The sequence below is a fragment of the Ranitomeya imitator genome, chromosome 2 (genome assembly GCF_032444005.1).
Source record: "Ranitomeya imitator isolate aRanImi1 chromosome 2, aRanImi1.pri, whole genome shotgun sequence".
NCBI classification, from domain to species: Eukaryota; Metazoa; Chordata; class Amphibia; order Anura; family Dendrobatidae; genus Ranitomeya; species Ranitomeya imitator.
In genome coordinates, this window is record NC_091283.1 from 614,421,791 (window position 1) to 614,443,435 (window position 21,645).

The 21,645-nt window shown below is 39.8% G+C and overlaps 1 protein-coding gene across 2 annotated transcripts in view; it reads right to left on the minus strand.

The window, feature by feature from the left end:
• CA10 (carbonic anhydrase 10) overlaps nt 1–21,645 on the minus strand; it is a 471,816-nt gene that overhangs the window by 11,930 nt on the left and 438,241 nt on the right. For both annotated transcript variants that reach the window (XM_069752500.1, XM_069752501.1), the window contains one exon: nt 17,758–17,912. In XM_069752500.1, coding sequence (XP_069608601.1) covers nt 17,758–17,912 — 155 coding nt within the window. The remainder of the gene's footprint in view (nt 1–17,757; nt 17,913–21,645) is intronic.

Genomic DNA, 21,645 nt, shown 5'->3' on the forward strand with positions numbered 1-21,645 from the left:
CCAGAGGGAAAAGAAAAATAACATTATGACCATTGTAGAATTTTTTTTTATCAAAATTCAGATTACGTTCTTTCGAAGACATACAAAGTCTCTGGTTATAAAGCTAATATGTACAGTGGTATCCAAAAAACCTTTACAAAAAATGTGCAAAGCTCAAAAAAAAGTAACTAAATATATTTTAATGATTAAAAACAATGGGTAGATACAAAACGTCAAACATATAATATCATACAATAGTTTGATGGGCCATGGCACCACACTACCAGGTGCATAGACAAAATAGTGAAAAATCAAATAATTGGTACCAAATCATTGGAGACGGATACTCGAAGCAATAAGAGCCCAAAATGATCAATGCTTTCAAGTAGTATCAATAATAAAGTAAGGGAATGACCCATAAATGGAGTACAAACAAAGTGGTATCAATGAGACTTCTCCTGTAAAGGATGTCCCCGAAACGCGTTTCGCATCAAGCTTTTTCTCCCTATTTAGGCTTTTAGTACATATTTCCATTTGCTCATTTTCTGATTACTAATTGTGACTGTAGGGCTTTTACTGTAGGCAAAGATATAGGCCAGTATGTCTAGCGTAAATCAACACAGCTCCTCCTGAAACATTACATTCTCATGCACCATATAACACTGAACAGTACGTAACGTCCTTGTAGGTAATTACACTAAATCTATAACAACCTACATGACAACAGTTCCCTTGGCAATATCTATGTATGGTGGATCTAAAAGTAGACATTTATGCTGCTCTGGATGATTACTCAGGTAAAGTATATATTGAGGGTTCAGTAGCTTGATAGTCCACTTGTCAGCACTATGGTGCTTTATGTACATATTATGCCTCCATAGAAAGATACATAGCCTTATAAAAGGATTCCAATTTGCAGTTAATTAAATTTTATGTAAGTCAGCTGATGTTTATGGGCCCCAAATGACCAGTTCGGCTCTGTGACAAGTCTCAGCCAGCCAGCAATTTCTACAACGTTACCATTCTTCATCGCTTCCCTAAAGATTTTTTCATTTGCTGGTAAACAATTTTCAGCAGATTCCTTTAAGTGTGTCAGCCATTTTGTGATTGTTAGTCAAAAACTGGATGACTCATTAGTAAAAAAATAAATAAAAAAATACGCTCTTATTTTCCAGTGTTGTAATTAATACATTATTCTTCTTTCTCTCTTAAAATAGGCCTTTCATTGTATTTTTGTAATTTAAATTGAATATTTCCACCAATTGACGTTGCTCCATTGATTCTGGAACTGTAGTTCTATTTCTTTTGTGTAGCTCCAATTCAAAGTTATGCCCCCTGAAAATAAAGATGCAAATTTACTCTGTGACAAGTGGGCAAAAACTTCTCTGTGGGGCGTGTGCTTTGCCTCCTCTGATTCTGACCAATCAATACGCAGCCACGCCCACAGGGAGGTTCTGTAATACAAGTCCAGTTGGTTGAAGAATACATTTGCTATTTATTACCAGGGGGTATAACTTTGGAATGGATGGGAACAGAAGAAATCGACAAACTGTTCTAGAATCAGTGGAATAACGCCAATTGGAGGATGTATGCAATTTAAATTTAAAAATGAAATATAAGGTTCTCTTTAATTAGTTTAATTGGTTTGTGACTTAGAGGAAGAATTATGAAACATATGCACAAGTATAAATTTCAAGGAATTGCCTCGAATTGGAGTATTGCTAAAACCACCGGGCCCATGCTTGGTTGTTTTCTGAATTCAAACTCTGCAGCCTTGTGGTTAGGGAAAACGGAGACTGGGGCCACTGCGTCCTGGAGAGCAAAGGGTGTCAAAGCAGCCAGACCCCCAGCAATCTAGCATTTATTACTATTAAGCAGACAGTTGATAAATGCTTCAAGAAGGAATACATCTGTAAAGAGGTTTTCCTAGAGTTCAAAGTAATTTGGTAGACTAGGGGTTATCCATAAGATAGTGGATGGCTTACTGATCTCTGGCAGTGTGACTGCTGGGACCCCCAGCAAATCAAAGAACAGTGCCCTTGATCCCAGTAACCCCCTCCTGTGATAAGCACCTCACTGTCTATAGACATTGTATATACAGAGACTGGTGTGGGCGGGGTTATCTTCCTCAGCTCTGCTTCTTGCTAAATCTAAAAACGCAGATTGTGTGAGGACGGTTGCACCCAGTAATCTAAGTGACACATCGTTGGATTCAGCTTCTCTTTGCCTACAGCACACTGTTCTCTAAAGAGGTAGCAAAAACCTGCTGACAGATTCCCTTTAGCATTCTGGGGGAATGTATCTTGCCAATTACTGTTCTAAATGAATTGTGTCTATTGGAAACTAACCATTCAGAATACAAATGGCCCATTGATTACCCATTTTTTAGCAAATTAGGTGACAAACTCCACCAATCAACCATGGCTGCCAGGTTATGGTGTGAACACATTAAAAGGGCTGTGCAGCGCATATATTACACTTGTGATAGTGATGCAGAATCTTAATAGTGTGTAATGTACTCACTGTTAGTATTTTACCGTTTCCACATTCTTGGCAATCATCATATGTGATTCACATACTTTCAGTCAAGTGCTGACTGCTTTCTCTTCTATCACTAGTCTTAAAGCCGCATCAATGTTTTATCCTCTTAACATATTGCAGTCATCATGTTGCATAGCACTGTGTACTTACAATTGCTCAAGTTGCCTTTCTACTCTTTCATTTGATGTCTACTCATTAGGTCTATGATATCATGTGATTAAAAACTAAATAGAAGAATCCTACTAAGCTTTTTGTAGAAACAGGGAGTCTGTATGAGTCATGAGTCACTGCAAAATCCCTGGCAGGGGAAGGCGTGGAGAAGCAGGGTCAGGAGATGAAGAGGGGAATGACTCATGCAGGGAAAAGAGACTTCTTGTTTCTACACAGAGAAGAGGAAAAAAGAAGAATTAGCTGGGTAGAAAGGCAAAATGAGCAATTGTAAGTACACAGTGCTTTATTATATGATGATTGCAATATACTAGGAGGAAAAATACTTTGATGGGAGGGGGAGGGTTTCATTAACTGGTAGAAGTGAAAGAAAAAGCAATTTGCATCTAATCACATATGAGCTGTAAAGACATGAGATTACGGAGAGCCAGCTATTATTTTATTCCCTTTGCTCCTTTGAGTATTCCATTTTTTAAAATGTTTAATTCCCTATAAGGTTCTAGAGATATGGACCTCACAAGGTAATAAGGAAGAGCAGCCTAAAGACATACAGTATCCCAAAGAATCCCCAGATCTACTTCCCATTTATACTTTAAATAGACCATAAAAATTAGCACTAAATAAAAGGCCCATATCTCAGGAACCATATAGCGGATTTAAAGACAACAACAACAGCATACTGAGGAAAGCAGCAGGAATAAAATAGGAGCAAAATTGGCAAATGACTGGATGACAGGTCCTTTTTACTCAAATTACAGTTTTTCACAAATTTCACACATATCCTAGATAAACCCTTTAAGGATTCTGCAGAAATAATATACCATTACATGACTCATTTAAATGATTATCCAAGTTCTCTAGAGCAGAACCTTGTTCTAGAAGTTCTCTCCACCCAGGTTATTTCCATTAAAGAGGTGGTCCAATACCAAAAATGTCCATTATAAAGATCTATTTTTACATCCTACACACTTTTGTCATTTGCTTTACTAGAAAATACTGTTCTCCCTATTCTGCTAATTCATATATGTGTTGGATTACAATGGATTACATACTGTATATATAACATAAAATGGATGGAATAAAAGAGTATTACGCTTACATGCATGGACTAGAGTATTCTATAAATATGGGCTAGGGTCCCACTATTTTTTTGGCAATTTTCTAACAATGTCCTAAACATGAAAGCACCTCTCCAGTGATTTTTTTTTAGGAGGAGTGGTGCTTTAACCCCTTAATCCCATATGACGTACTATCCCGTCCAGGTGACCTGGGACTTAATTCCCATGGACGGGATAGTACGTCATATGCGATCGGCCGCGCTCACGGGGGGAGCGCGGCCGATCGCGGCCGGGTGTCAGCTGCCTATCGCAGCTGACATCCGGCACTATGTGCCAGGAGCGGTCACGGACCGCTCCCGGCACATTAACCCCCGGCACACCGCGATCAAAGATGATCGCGGTGTGCCGGCGGTGCAGGGAAGCATCGCGCAGGGAGGGGGCTCCCTGCGGGCTTCCCTGAGACGATCGGTACACGGTGATGTGCTCACCGTGTACCGAGCGTCTTCTCCCTGCAGTCCCCGGATCCAAAATGGCCGCCGGGCTGCATCCGGGTCCTGCAGGGAGCACTTCCGGGTCAGGATCAGGCTGCAGCTGCAGCTCTAATCCTGCCCGGCTGTATGTCAGATCACCGATCTGATAGAGTGCTGTGCACACTGTCAGATCGGTGATCTGTGATGTCCCCCCCTGGGACAAAGTGAAAAAGTAAAAAAAAAAATTTCCACACTTGTAAAAAAAAAAATAAAAAAAAAATTCCTAAATAAAGCAGAAAAAAAAAAATATTATTCCCATAAATACATTTCTTTACATAAAAAAAAAACAAAAAAACAATAAAAGTACACATATTTAGTATCGCCGCGTCCGTAACGACCCGACCTATAAAACTGGCCCACTAGTTAACCCCTTCAGTGAACACCGTAAGAAAAAAAAAAAAAAAACGAGCCAAAAAACAACGCTTTATTATCATAACGCTGAACAAAGAGTGGAATAACACGCGATCAAAAAGACGGATATAAATAACCATGTTACCTCTGAAAACGTCATCTTGTCCCGCAAAAAACGAGCCGCCATATAGCATCATAACCAAAAAAATAAAAAAGTTATAGTCCTCTGAATAAAGCGATGCCAAAATAATTATTTTTTCTATAAAATAGCTTTTATCGTATAAAAGCGCCAAAACATAAAAAAAATGATATAAATGAGGTGTCGCTGTAATCGTACTGACCCGAAGAATAAAACTGCTTCATCAATTTTACCAAACGCGGAACGGTATAAACGCCTCCCCCAAAAGAAATTCATGAATAGCTGGTTTTTGGTCATTCTGCCTCACAAAAAAATCGGAATAAAAAGCGATCAAAAACTGTCACGTGTCCGAAAATGTAACCGATAAAAACGTCAACTCGTCCCGCAAAAAACAAGACCTCACATGACTCTGTGGACCAAAATATGGAAAAATTATAGGTCTCAAAATGTGGAGACGCAAAAACTTTTTTGCTATAAAAAGCGTCTTTTAGTGTGTGACGGCTGCCAATCATAAAAATCCGCTAAAAAACTCGCTATAAAAGTAAATCAAACCCCCCTTCATCACCCCCTTAGTTAGGCTAGGTTCACATTGCGTTAATGGGTTAACGCTAACGGACAGCGTTGCACGGCGAAAATGTCACAATTAACGCCGTGCAACGGGTCCGTTAGCACAACCATTGACAGCAATGTGATTTTCAGGTGTAGCGCATCGCTAGAGCGTGCCATTTTCGGCTCGCGCTAGCAAGGTGCCATTCTTTTGTGGCGCGCCTCAGACGCTGCTTGCAGCGTCCGCGGCGCGCCCGAGGTCCGATCCCCGATCTTCCAGAGCGGGGACGTTAACGCGACCACTAAACACGACACCTAAAAAGACATTGTGTTAGCGCAATCCGCTAGTGCTAAACGGATTTCCCTAACGCAATGTGAACCTAGCCTTAGGGAAAAATAATAAAATTAAAAAAAATGTATTTATTTCCATTTTCCGGTTAGGGTTAGGGTTAGGGCTAGGGTTGGGGCTAGGGTTGGGGCTAGGGTTAGGGTTTGGATTACATTTACGGTTGGGATTAGGGTTGGGATTAGAATTAGGGGTGTGTCTGGGTTAGGTGTGTGGTTAGGGTTACAGTTGGGATTAGGGTTAGTGGTGCGTTTGGATTAGGGTTTCATTTATAATTGGGGGGTTTCCACTGTTTAGACACATCAGGGGCTCTCCAAACGCGACATGGCGTCCGATCTCAATTCCAGCCAATTCTGCATTGAAAAAGTAAAACAGTGCTCCTTCACTTCCGAGCTCTCCCGTGCGCCCAAACAGGGGTTTACCCCAACATATGGGGTATCAGCGTACTCGAGACAAATTGGACAACAACTTTTTGGGTCCAAGTTCTCTTGTTATCCTTGGGAAAATAAAAATTTGGGGGGCTAAAAATCATTTTTGTGGGAAAAAAAAGGATTTTTATTTTCACGGCTCTGCGTTGTAAACTGTAGTGAAACACTTGGGGGTTCAAAGTTTTCACAACACATCTAGATAAGTTCCATGGGAGGTCTAGTTTCCAATATGGGGTCACTTGTGGGTGGTTTCTACTGTTTGGGTACATCAGGGGCTCTGCAAATGCAACGTGACGCCTGCAGACCAATCCATCTAAGTCTGCATTCCAAATGGCGCTCCTTCCCTTCCGAGCTCTGCCATGAGCCCAAACAGTGGTTCCCCCCCACATATGGGGTATCAGCGTACTCAGGACAAATTGAACAACAACTTTTGGGGTCCAATTTATTCTGTTACCCTTGTAAAAATACAAAGCTGGGGGCTAAAAAATCATTTTTGTGAAAAAAAAAAGAATTTTTATTTTCACGGGTCTGCGTTATAAACTGTAGTGAAACACTTAGGGGTTCAAAGTTCTCACAACACATCTAGATAAGTTCCATGGGAGGTCTAGTTTCTAATATGGGGTCACTTGTGGGGGGTTTGTACTGTTTGGGTACATCAGGGGCTCTGCAAATGCAACGTGACTCCTGCAGACCAATCCATCTAAGTCTGCATTCCAAATGGCGCTCCTTCCCTTCCGAGCTCTGCCATGCGCCCAAACAGTGGTTCCCCCCCACATATGGGGTATCAGCGTACTCAGGACAAATTGGACAACAACTTTTGGGGTCCAATTTATTATGTTACCCTTGTGAAAATACAAAACTGGGGGCTAAAAAATTTTTGCGAAAAAAAAATAAATTTATTTTAACGGCTCTGCGTTATAAACTGTAGTGAAACACTTGGGGGTTCAAAGCTCTCAAAACACATCTAGATAAGTTCCTTAGAGGGTCTAGTTTCCAAAATGGTGTCACTTGTGGGGGTTTTTAATGTTTAGGCACATCAGGGGCTCTCCAAACCAACATGGCGTCCCATCTTAATTCCAGTCAATTTTGCATTGAAAAGTCAAATGGCGCTCCTTCCCTTCCGAGCTCTGCTATGCACCCAAAAAGTGGTTTACCCCCACATATGGGGTATCGTCGCACTCAGGACAAATTGCACAACAACTTTTGTGGTCTAATTTCTTCTCTTACCCTTGGGAAAATAAAAAATTGGGGGCGAAAAGATCATTTTTGTGAAAAAATAAGATTTTTTATTTTTACGGCTCTGCATTATAAACTTCTGTGAAGCACTTGTTGGGTCAAAGTGCTCACCACACATCTAGATAAGTTCCTTAAGGGGTCTACTTTTCAAAATGGTGTCACTTGTGAGGGGTTCCAATGTTTAGGCACATCAGGGGCTCTCCAAACGCAACATGGCGTCCCATCTCAATTCCAGTCAATTTTGCATTGAAAAGTCAAATGGCGCTCCTTTCCTTCCGAGCTCTGCCATGCGCCCAAACAGTGGTTTACCCCCACATATGGGGTATCGTCGCACTCAGGACAAATTGCACAACAACTTTTGTGGTCTAATTTCTTCTCTTACCCTTGGGAAAATAAAAAATTGGTGGCGAAAAGATTATTTTTGTGAAAAAATATGATTTTTTATTTTTACGGCTCTGCATTATAAACTTCTGTGAAGCACTTGTTGGGTCAAAGTGCTCACCACACCTCTAGATAAGTTCCTTAAGGGGTCTACTTTCCAAAATGGTGTCACTTGTGGGGATTTCAATGTTTAGGCACATCAGGGGCTCTCCAAACGCAACATGGCATCCCATCTCAATTCCAGTCAATTTTGCATTGAAAAGTAAAATGGCGCTCCTTCCCTTCCGAGCTCTGCCATACGCCCAAACAATGGTTTACACCCATATACGGGGTATCAGCGTACTCAGGACAAATTGGCCAACAATTTTTGAGGTTCAATTTCTTCTCTTACTCTTGGGAAAATAAAAAATTGGGGGCGAAAAGATCATTTTTGTGAAAAAATATGATTTTTTATTTTTACGGCTCTGCATTATAAACTTCTGTGAAGCAATTGGTGGGTCAAAGTGGTCACCACACATCTAGATAAGTTCCTTAGGGTGTCTACTTTCCAAAATGGTGTCACTTGTGGGGGGTTTCAATGTTTAGGCACATCAGTGGCTCTCCAAACGCAACATGGTGTCCCATCTCAATTCCTGTCAATTTTGCATTTAAAAGTCAAATGGCTCTCCTTCCCTTCCGAGCTCTGCCATGCGCCCAAACAGTGGTTTACCCCCACATATGGGGTATCAGCGTACTCAGTACAGATTGTACAACAATGTTTGGCATCCATTTTATCCTGTTACCCTTGGTAAAATAAAACAAATTGGAGCTGAAATAAATTTTGTGTGAAAAAAAGTTAAATATTCATTTTTATTTAAACATTCCAAAAATTCCTGTGAAACCCCTGAAGGGTTAATAAACTTCTTGAATGTGGTTTTGAGCACCTTGAGGGGTGCAGTTTTTAGAATGGTGTCACACTTGGGTATTTTCTATCATATAGACCCCTCAAAATGACTTCAAATGAGATGTGGTCCCTAAAAAAAAATGGTGTTGTAAAAATGAGAAATTGCTGGTCAACTTTGAACCCTTATAACTCCCTAACAAAAAAAAATTTTGGTTCCAAAATTGTGCTGATGTAAAGGAGACATGTGGCAAATGTTACTTATTAAGTATTTTGCGTGACATATCTCTGTGATTTAAGGGCATAAAAATTTAAAGTTGGAAAATTGCGAAATTTTCAAAATTTTCGCCAAATTTCCGTTTTTTTCACAAATAAACGCAAGTTATATCAAATAAATGTTACTACTAAAATGAAGTACAATATGTCACGAGAAAACAATGTCAGAATCGCCAAGATCCGTTGAAGCGTTCCAGAGTTATAACCTCATAAAGGGACAGTGGTCAGAATTGTAAAAATTGGCCCGGTCATTAACGTGCAAACCACCCTCGGGGCTTAAGGGGTTAAATGTACAGGTGCATCTCACAAAATTAGAATATCATCAAAAAGTTAATTTATTTCTGTTCTTCAATAAAAAAAAAGTGAAACTCATATTTTATAGAGTCATTACAAACAGAGTGATCTATTTCAAGTGTTTATTTCTGTTTATGTTGATGATTATGGCTTACAGCCAATGAAAACTGAAAAGATTTTATCTCAGTAAATTAGAATACTTTATAACACCAGCTTGGAAAATGATTTTAAGATCCGAAATGTTGGCCTACTGAAATGTATGTTCAGTAAATGCACTCAATACTTGGTCGGGGCTCCTTTTGCATCAATTACTGCATCAATGCGGCGTGGCATGGAGGCGATCAGCCTGTGGCGTTGCTGAGGTGTTATGGAAACCCAGGTTGCTTTGATAGCAGCCTTCAGCTCGTCTGCATTGTTCGTTCTGGTGTCTGATCTTCCTCTTGACAATATCCCATAGATTCTCTATGGGGTTAAGGTCAGGTGAGTTTGCTGGCCAATCAAGCACAGTGATACTGTTGTTTTTAAACCAGGTATTGGTACTTTTGGCAGTGTGGACAGGTGCCAAGTCTGGCTGGAGAATGAAATTTCCATCTCCAAAAAGTTTGTCGGCAGAGGGAAGCATGAAGTGCTCTAAAATGTCCTGGTAGACGGCTGAGCTGACTTTGGTCTTGATAAAACACAGTGGACCTACACCAGCAGATGGCATGGCTCCCCAAACCATCACTGATTGTGGAAATACTTTTTGTATTGAAGAACTGAAAGAAATTAACTTTTTGATGATATTCTCATTTTGTGAGATGCACCTGTAAGTACCCTGCCACCTGTCTGATACTCACCTGTCATGCCTTTCATTCTTGTCCAGTGTCGCTCTGAAAAGTGACCTGCTGGTGTGCTCCAGTGTTTGCTGGAGCCCGTCGGGGGTCACTTTTCAATAAAAAGTCTATGAGAGCTTCATTCTGGCCTCATTTTGGCTCTCGTAGACTTCCGACCAGTCAGAAGCTGTGCTCACAAGATGGTGCCGCGGGGTTGGAGTGGCATTGGTAAAAGGTGAGTAAAAGAACAAGGGCAGAGGGCTTACATTTAAAACACCACTCCAGGGGTGAAAATAAAATAAAATGCCAGAGTGGTGCTTTAAACATACTGTATATCGGACTTATGAGAATTGCAAATAGAAAACATTGAGATTACATTTGAAAGAAGCTGAAGATATAAAGTGTAGATTTTTTCGCAATTTTCTCATCTAAAGTCTAGAGCACCTGCTCTTATTTTATTGCTGTAACGCTCTACTTTATGATAGTTTTTACTTTCTTTAATGTTATTTTGCCTTCTGATGTTGGTAAAACTAAATGCAGATGTTTACACAAAATTACATTTACACAATAAAGCTGCTAGCAATTATTTCACCCTGACAACATGGACGCCTTTGTGCATAAAATTATGTCTGTACACTGTGTATACAGCCAGGTGCAATCAAGACGTATTCATCACATCTGATTATTTACCTCGCTCTAAGTCACTTCTGGTTTAGCTGCCATTATCTAGACAGCTGTGTTGAATTCCGATGCTTTTTGTTGTATATAAATGTTTACGTGGGCAATGGAATTTGTATTTCTAATTTCTGTACATCATACAGCCAGGTTGGCTTTAATTAATTTGTTGTACTTTATTAATTGTATTATTTTTCGGCATGATCAACCCCGCTTAATTGACTTGTTTTTATTTGATTATGTAATTTGTAAAGTTGGCTAATTCTTACTCTTATTATAATTCAGTGTGGAAAAGCAGGTTCACTTTAGGAGGACTGTATAATTTAGTAGAAAATTGAAGCCAAGTTGTATATCAGTTAAAATTTAACGCATAAACTCTGCTTTATAGCAAATTTTCCAGCTCGAATTTACAACATACAGTAAAAAAGCAAGGTTCGCCGCTCAACAATCTGTTATATAACTTAATCAACTTTAGATTAACAAGCAAAACAAAAACTGAAAATTGTTCAAAACACAATACTTCCAACATTCCAAAATTTACTGTCCTCATTAATGTCAGCATGAGCCTGGAGTAAATCTTGCAGCATATTTTATGATTTGTTTTTTATAAAGTTTTCAATTTAGTTATAAACTTTAAGGAATCCAAGAAGTATCGTTTCTCCTTGCGGAGAGTGACATGTTAAGCATGCTGAGATGAAGAGACTTAAAGCCGCAATGCTCCTCTGGGAAATATGTAAATTGTCTCTTCAGAGAGGAAGAGGGCTAGAACTCGAGTGCCATCTATTGGAAGTAGCAATCATAAAAGTCAATGTTAACCCTTTAGCGAGCCTTGTCACATGACTCAGGATAAAAGCCAAGACCAGAATCTCAATTTGCAGACACCGTGCTTCGGAGTACTGCCCCTTGTCAGTCCTCTTTCTCTCTGAAGAGACAATTTCCCAGAGTAGCATTGTGGATTTAAGTCTCCTCACCTCGACATGCTTAACATGTCACTATCCGCAAGGAGAAACGATACTTCTTGGATCCCGGTCGCCTCTCACACAGCCAAACCAGATCTCACACTTTGCACTGATGAAGGGCAGTACCCCGAAACACATTGTCTGCAAATTGAGATTCTGAGTCATGTGACAAGGCTTGTTAAAGGGTCGACAATAGGTGGCACTAGAGTTCTAGTCCTCTTCCTCTATGAAGAAACAATTTGCAAACTTTAAGGAAGAAATCTATAGATTGGTATATTTTTATTTCCCTATGATTTTACATTATTAATGCCAGCCACGGGCTGGCTTCACAACTCATCGGCACCCTGCAATCATGTCATAGGGGCGCTGATGGGAGAGTGGAACGATGTGCCTCCCCCTGACCGGTGCATGCAGCTGTCAGAGATTGGTAACGGGAAGAAATCGGTTAACAGTACTTGATGGCTGAATAAATCAGCTGTCATGTGTGGGGAAAGATGTGGGCTCGACGTGGAAGCATGCATCAAAGGCAGGGATATGGCATATGACGTAAGTTTATGTTTTATGTCATGAAGGGGTTAAATCTTCAGCATGTCAATTCTTTTAATGCTTTTCTGCAGCCTTTTTGCAACATTTGTTCGCTCATAGAAAACAATGAGAAAGAGCAATAACGCAAGCGAACAGGTTTTTCGGTGTTTTTGCAGCATTTTTATTAAACATCTACTGCAATAAAATTACACATATTCTGCACAAAAAAAATCGCATCTGAAAAACGCTGCAAAAAAGCAGCAGAAATGAAGCAAAAACATGTTTTGAATGGAGCAAGAGAACAGGCTTTGGCTGCAGCAAAAATGCTGTGTGTGAATGATAACAAGATAAAGACAACCTTCTTGTAGGCTTTCTGGACTGAACTAGCAGAGAACTTTAGAACTTATCGTGAGCTTCTACATCTAAATTTAAAAAAAAATACCTATTAGATTTTATCACTAATATTGTATGTATGTGGAATAATAAAACAGATAAATGTAATAAAAGTGGATGTTCAAGTGTTCTCCATGGATGAAAGGTGGGAACCCAAAAATCATTTCTTCTGTTGGGCACAGGAAGCTTTTAGTCGAATACTGGGCGAATCAGGACCTGAGCCAAAATACTAAGCGGTAATGACAAGGATAAAATGGTATGTAAAGGATACCCCGATACTTAGTGACATGGACCCCTTTGTAAACTTGGTATTCCTCAGTAAGACATTTAAATTCCATTTCTAATTCACGTTCAATATGTATAACCAGAATTCTTAGCCCTGTTATAACATCCCAGAATCTCTGTATTAAGGTCTGGTTTGATGGGTAACAATTGTAAAAGTTGTTCCACAAAGTTAGAAATCTGCTTAAAGTTGGTTTCTTAATATCTTACATTTTGTACTTAATCCAATTTATGTCACCAGTGTCGGCTATTAAATATGAGCCAGCAGGAGTTTCTGTCTATCTAGATTCAGAACATAATAAAAGACTAACGATAATATCTACCGCCGCAGATTCCCAACAGCTTTTACAGAAATCATTATTAAGCATATTACAATGTAGCCTTTAACCCAAAACACTTTTCACGGCACATCCTTATACTGTATATGGATCAAATTTCTCTCCTTAATTCAGACCTAAATTAAAGTGTTGGTCTTCTGCTCTCTTTTCTTTTTTTTGGTGAACACCATTGGAAAAAATGAAAGATTTGAGTAAATTATAATCTACATTCTAATTAAAAAAAGGAATTTCATATAAACATTTTTTTAATTGATCCAACAGGTTAGAGTCCGTACAATAAATGATAAAATATAACTTTTAATAGTATACCTTGATAGCACAAAGCAATAACACAACAATCCATCATTCCAATTCCAAGAGTCAGAAGGTAAATATTCAAGAAAAAAAAAAAAAGAATACCTGGGTTTAAAAACAGGAAAAGAAAATGACGACTTCTCCATTCAATCCCTAAGATAACTTTATAATATTAAAGTTGTTGCCGACTACTCAGCTGGCCCTGATTGGCCACAGGGATAGCGTGACATAAGAATGTCATGCAATCCTTGAAAGAGGCAGTATCAACACCGTTGGAACGCCGCCAGCACCGGAAATGGGTATAGGTGTTATTATTTTACTGAGGGGAAACATAGGGATTCAGAAGGAGTTGTCTGAGTAGTGGACAACCCCTTTAAAAACTATAGTGCTTGTGCTCACATGCGAAATTCCAGAGTAACCTATCAATTTGTACAAAACTGCAGATATATTAACAACTTTATTTAAAGAAAACCTGTCATGTCCATAAATGCTATTTAGCTGCACATATAGGTTTAATGTATAGGTAAATAACATTTACATTTTGCTCAGCTGGCTTATTGGAGCAGCGGCTACAGGGAGAAAATTAAGTTTTTTCTCCCTGCAGCCTCTCACTTAAGTCAATATGGTAGTGCAGATACAGTCACCACTCACTACGCAGTGAGTGCAACTAATTACCCCCCAGCTCTTTGATTGATAGCCTGCTCTGAATATACCCTGCACACAAACACTGCAGAGCAGGCTGACAATCAATAAGCAGGGAGAGTGATTACAGCACACTCACAATGTAGTAAATGTAAGAGAAATCAAAGGCAGAGTGAAGTAAAAGCTATATGCACATACAGTAATAAATGTAAATACTAATATCTACATATCAATAGCATATGAGAGTGTATATTATGAAAGCTCATATAGACACTGGACCATAATGGGAGAAAGACCACTTGGCCAAACATCAGAAAACCAATAACAGAAAAAGACGAAAAAAGGTCAAAAAATTAAATGATATTTTTTTTATACTTTAATGTAAAACAATTAATGTGCAATGGACAGACAACTGGATGAAAGGAGTCACATATAAAATACAAACAAAGTCATAAAATTAAAATACTATGTGGATATGTAACAAAAATATATATGGGGAGAGAGCCGCTGGATATCAATGATAAATATGTGCAATAAAAAGTCATAAATAATATATGAAACCATATGTATAACCAATATATAGTGCCAGCCGAATGTTCTCAAACCGACAAAGGCAAATGGCTGGATAATAGGATTGAGAAGTTTATTTTCCCTGTGGACATACATCGATAGGCTTGGTAATAGTGCTAGTCTAAGAAACAGCCATAAAAGCATCTGCCTGCTGTGGTCAAACAAAAAGTTAATAAATCAATTGGGCATGAGGAAAAGTATGGCACATACCTGGCATAATATATAGGCAGCAGATCCCTGAAAATGTGCCCACCCCAATGGGCAGCGCTAGTATTATTTCACATTTTGTCTTATTAGTGGCATTTTATTTTTATTTGTAATTTGTAAATCCATTTCACATTGAAAACTATCTCGCATTCACACCCTATACGTTAGAGCAAGACTTCTCAAAGGTTTCTTTCTTTCTACGGAGGCCCCACCATCATACAGACCAGGGTGATAACAGATCTCACTCTCTGGAGTTCACATCCATAATTAAATAAAAAATTTCTCTCAATTTACTTTTTGTCTCCTAAAATCTGTACAAAGCAAAATATAAAATGAGTTATTTATCTTGCTGCAGCCAAAAAAGCACCATGCAGCTTAAAATCACTTTTGTGAAATCGGCCTCCTCAGCTTCACCTCACCAACAACTAGGTAGCACCCCACTAATGAGTCCAGCTCACAGTTCGAGACACGATGGCCAGCTTTAAAGTATTAAGTTATGTTGTACTATGGCAGGAATGAACAACCTGTGTATGCATACAGGCTAAACTAGACCTATTTTCTGGTCCGAAGACATCATGAAGACCATGGCTTGGTTAGTGGACCAACATTATTAGCTCTAATCTTACACCTTGTTAAAATGATTGGGATATTGTTCAGAGAAACAAAGCAAAGATTAGATAATTTACTACATTTAGAAATAATAATACCAAATAATAATTATTCTACTTGTGTATTTTCAAAGAGCCTTGGATTTTGTCTGGTTGTTTCTGTTTTGTTGAGGCTATATACAGTATTTTATCGGCTTAATATTCACATAACAATAATGTATTGTCCTAGAAAAATGAATATAGGATTAAGAAAAAGGAAAAAAAAAGAAAAAAAGGACATGGCTGTAAATAATAGATGATTTGGTAAAATATTTGCAATGTAAATTCTCTTCTCAATAACTGATAGACAAGAGCCCTAGGCAAGAGCCTTCAGTGCCAGAAGGAATCTACTCGGCATCTGCAGTATTTATCTAACTTAATTTTTAAAGTGTAATTCTTTTTTTCTTTCAAAATCAAGATATTTCTGAATAATTCTTCAAATTTCTAAGATAAAATGAACTGTTTCTATAGGAAAAAGTGCCCCCTAACCTCATCGTTATGACTATCGCAGCTATAATCAGGGTCCTTCTGTAGCATTGGCATCGATGCCAGGCACAGTACTGTTGATTTCAAATAGATGAAATAATATTGTCACACCGATGATGTCGAAGAAACAGAATTTTGCATTTCCCTCCACAATGGGCAAGAAAATGACTGTATTTTTCACTCTACCTGATGCCCTCCATTTGCCTCCTACTATTTTGCTCCCCATGCCACTGCTGATTCCAATATACAGTGGCATGGAGAGCATACTAGTACGTCTAAATCTCACCTTCCCTGCCTTTCCAATAACACCGAAAAGTAAAAGCAGGGGATGTGTGGTTGAGAGTTACCACTGAGCTCCGAATTTCATTGTGATGGCTATCTTGGACGCAACAAGAACAGAACACCAACCATTATGGAGCAGGCAGCCAGAAACAAATGGAGAGTGAATATAGTCCTTGAGAAGGGGTCACTTTAAACATAGAACACTAAAATGCACCAGTATTAAATAAATTGCCAAGGAAAACAATAATTAGTTTACATTTATCAAAGTTTCAGTATATGTTGATATTACCAGGCCTCCTTCAAGGACTACCAGCAAAATTTACCTATATGGGGGCACACTTACAACCAACAATCTGTATGAAGATTTACTAAATCCAATAAAATGGATTTGTCTAGGATTAGGCTCACTTCTTTGTCAAGCGTCTTTGAACATCAAGGTCATGCTTTTTGTTATCAACTCAATCCATGGCATCAGAGTGAAGAGTCTGATTTCTCCAAAATATATTAACATCTTGTAACAAAACCAGTTGTATAAGCAGGGATAAGTGAGGGCTCCTTCTCAGCTCCTAAATGTGAACACTAGTGATGAGCGAGTACTCGTTGCTCGGGTTTTCCCGAGCACACTCGGTGACCTCAGAGTATTTATGACGGCTCGGAGATTTCGTTTTCATCGCAGCAGATGAATGATTTACAGCTACTAGCCTGCTTGATTACATGTGGGGATTCCCCAGCAACCAGGCAACCCCCACATGTACTCAGCCTGGCTAGTAGCTGTAAATCATTCAGCTGCGGCGATGAAAACTAAATCTCTGAGCAGTCATAAATACTCGGAGGTCACCCTAGCGTGCTCGGGAAAACCTGAGCAACGAGTACACTCGCTCATCACTAGTGAACACGAGTGTTTCTTTTCACTTAGAGCACGTGGATAGGTTAACTGTGACACTAGTCACTACTCATGGATAAACCGTGAGGCTGGGTAAACAAGAAGCCCGAGGATAAAAGACGAGAGAGTATGTGATAGACAGCGAGGTGAGACAAAGGCATAGTCATAAACAGTCCGATGTCAATATTCTAAGAAGGTAGCGGATCACAACAAAAGGGCTAGGCAAAGGGATGGTCAAGACAAATCCTATGTCGAGCAGCAAAGATCAGAATACCAGGCAAGGAGCACAGAGCAAGCATACACCTCATGAGGCAGAGAGCTGGTTAAAAAGCCAGGTAATTACTCTAGACAAGAGACACATGGATGGAGCCCTGGTACACCCTGGTCCTGAATGGATGGCTAAACTTTCATTCTAGACACTGACAGCTCAGCACGTCCATCACGCTGATATGTCACCATACTGATAGCTCAGCAAGCCCCATTCCTAGACTGGACATCCAGATATTCAGATAGGAGGAATCATGACATTAACATTTTTAACAACATGGTCGATGCACTATGATTTACTAATGACCAGTGAGAGTAATACTAGATGAGTTTCTTTCTTACCTGCATTCTAGTAATGTAGATGGGTTTGTTCATAATGATCCAACTTGCTGTCTCATAACAGGGTGGGATAGTCATTGACCCATCGTATGTAATAAAACTAGAGGTCTCTGGATAAAGCTCTTCAATGTTTAGCCCCTGTAGTAAATAGGCATCATCTAAGGATATAGTGTAAAGAAAACACATTCAGTAACATACTGTTAGACTGTGAGGATGAAGCATGAAAGATACAAAACATTTCACTGTTATCTGAATTTTCTATTACTACTATTACCATTGGTAGCAACTATAGTTTGCAAATCGGATAAAAAATCTGGTTTACCTGATATTATGATATCACAATTGTATCTAATTGAAAAATGCATTGTATTAGCATGCCTACAGCGCAAAATATAAACTTGACAACACTCTACTATAAGAATCTATGTAGAATCTCTGTGAAGTCTGTGGATCGATACCATGTTTTGGCATAGGTGGTTTTCCTTTTTGGATGCTGCCCTTCCAGTGGTTGTTCCTTCCCGGTGAAAGACCTGGCTATTTATTGCTTGCGTTGAGAAACACGTGATGGTGTCTCCGCGGCTTTTCTACATGCCTCTCCCAGCAATATGACACTATACCTCAGGAAGACTCCAAGAAGTCGAAACTGGTTGTATTTTAGTTTGAAATAAAAATCATCCTTGAATCAGAATATAGAGTTCCATCATCATCCTTCAGGAGCGCATATTGCTGGGAAAAACATTTACAAAGTGTTATCGCCTATGAAAGCACTGTTCAGTGCGCTCATCAGTTCCCAGATCTCTGCAGCAAACTGAATGGAAAGGATAATGGAGTGATCCATGAATTAGATCTATACGCAGTATATCAAGACACCAAAAAAGGTGAGTGGATTCACACTGAGTATACACCTTTGGAAACTAACTGCTACACTCAGAAGTCTGCGCTTCCCATTTCTCTCCCTATAACCCCCTCTTGTTTTATAAATGTAAATTTTTTCTGAAGAATCAACAACAACTGGAACACAATTGTGAAGTTGAATGAAATTTATTAGTTATTTTAAATTTTTGTGGAAATTCAAAAACTGAAAAGTGGGGCGTGCAATATTATTCGGCCCCTTTAACTTATTGCACCACCTTTTGCTGCGATTATAGCTGCAGGTCGCTTGTGGTATGTCTCTATTAGTTTTGTACATCGAGAGACTGAAATTCTTGCTCATTCTTCCTTGGCAAACAGCTCGAGCTCAGTGAGGTTTGATGGAGATCGTTTGTGAACAGAAGTTTTCAGCTCTTTCCACAGATTCTTGATTGGATTGAGTTCTGGACTTTGACTTGCCCATTCTAACATCTGGATACGTTTATTTGTGAACCATTCCATGGTAGATTTTGCTTTATGTTTGAGATCATTGTCTTGTTGGAAGGCAAATCTCCGTCCCAGTCTCAGGTCTTTTGCAGACTCCAATAGGCTTTCTTCAAGAATGGTCCAGTATTTGGCTCCATCCATCTTCCCATCAATTTTAACCATCTTCCCTGTCTCTGCTGAAGAAAAGCAGGCCCAAACCATGATGCTGCCACCACCATGTTTGACAGTGGGGATGGAGTGTTCAGGATGATAAGCTGTGTTGCCTTTACGCGAAACATATCGTTTGGCATTGTTGCCAAAAAGTTTGATTTTGGTTTCATCTGACCAGAGCACCTTCTTCCACATGTTTGGTGTGTCTCCCAGGTGGCTTTAAATGACACTTTTTAGGGATATCTTTGAGAAATGGCTTTCTTCTTGCCACTCTTCCATAAAGGCCAGATTTGTGCAGTGTATGACTGTTTGTTGTCCTATGGACAGACTGTCCCACCTCAGCTGTAGATCTCTGCAGTTCATCCAGAGTGATCATGGGCCTCTTGGCTGCATCTCTGATCATTCTTCTCCTTGTTTCAAACAAAAATACCATATATACTCAAGTATAAGCCAAGATTTTCAGCCCATTTTTTGGGCTGAAAGTCCCCCTCTCAGCTTATACTCGAGTCATACTCAGGGGTCGGCAGGAGAGGGGGAGCGGGGGCTGTCTAATTATACTCACCTGCTCCTGGCGCGGTCCCTGCAGGTCCCTGGCTTCCCCGGCGCCGGCAGCTTCTTCCTGTACTGAGCGGTCACATGGTACCGCTCATTACAGTAATGAATATGCTGCTCCACCTCCCATAGGGGTGGAGCCACATATTACTGTAATGAGCGGTAACGGTGACCGCTCAGTACAGGAAGAAGCTGCTGGCGCCGGGGAAGCAGGGACTGCACCGCGCCAGGAGCAGGTGAGTATAATGGGGAGGGGGAGCACTGCGTGATATTCGCCTGCTCCTCGTTCCAGCCGCGCTCCGTCTTCAGTGTCTTCTGCAGTGACGCTCAGGTCAGAGGGCGTGGTGACGTGTTAGTGCATGCCCTGTGCCTGAACGTCAGTGCAAAAAACGCTGAAGATGGAGCGCCACCGGAACGAAGTCAGGTGAATATTGAAAGTGTCGGGGGCCTGAGCGATGGAGAGGTGAGTATGTGATTTTTTTTTTATCGCAGCAACAGCAAATGGGGCAATTGTTTGTATGGAGCATCTTCTGGGGCCATAACGTTTGTGCAGCACTATATGGGGCAAGTGTCTGTATGGGGCCATAACATTTGTGCAGCACTATATGGGGCCATAACGTTTGTGCAGCATTATATGGGGCAAGTGTCTGTATGGGCCATAACGTTTGTGCAGCACTATATGGCACAAATATCTTTATGTAGCATCTTATGGGGCCATAATCAATGTTTGTGCAGCACTATATGGGTCAAATGTCTGTATGGAGCATCTTATGGGGCCATAACGTTTGTGCAGCACTATATGGGGCAAATATCTTTATGGAGCATCTTATGGGGCCATAATCAACATTTGTGCAGCATTATATTGGGCAAATGTGTCTATGGAGCATCTTATGGGGCCATTATTAACCTTTATGCAGGATTATATGGGGCATATTTTAATATGGAGCATCTTATGGGGCCATCATAAACTTTATGGAGCATTATATGGGGCTCCTGATTCAATATGCATATTCAAAAACACTTAATCTACTGATGTCTCAATTAATTTTACTTTTATTGGTATCTATTTTTACTTTTGACATTTACCGGTAGCTGCTGCATTTCCCCCCCTAGGCTTATACTCGAGTCATTAAGTTTTCCCAGTTTTTTGTGGCAAAATTAGGGGGGTCGGCTTATACTCGGGTCGGCTTATACTCGAGTATGTACGGTACATGAGCTGTGCACACGGTGAACAACTCTGTAGGGACATTGTTCATACCACCAAGAAACTGAAACACAAAAAAGCACAGGAAAACCAAAAGATAAAAAAAAATACTCTGTTGCAAAAAATATCAGTAAACAGCAAGTGCTAATAAAAGGATGGAAAAATACAAGGTATTTTTTTAATATGTTTTTTTCAAAAAATGTATATTAAGCCGCTCTACCAAACGTCAAGGCATACCTGTATTAGAGTAGCCCTAACTAACGTATGTAGTACTGTATAGTACCTGTATGAGCAGGATTCAGAAACGTAATGTCCAATGTGGACACGCAGCATAGAACGGCTTGACGCATGGTAAAGCGGCTTAATATACATTTTTTGCAAAAAACGTATTAACCAAATACCCTGTGTTTTTCCATCCTTTTATTAGCACTTGCTGTTTACTGATATTTTTTGCAACAGAGTATTTTTTGGTTTTACTGTGTCTTTTTTTATTTTCTTCTCCTTGTTTGAGATGAAAGTTTAGAGGGACGGCCTGGTCTTGGTAGATTTTGATTGATACTCCTTCCATTTCAATATGATCGCTTGCACAGTGCTCCTTGGGATGTTTAAAGTTTTGGAAATCATTTTGT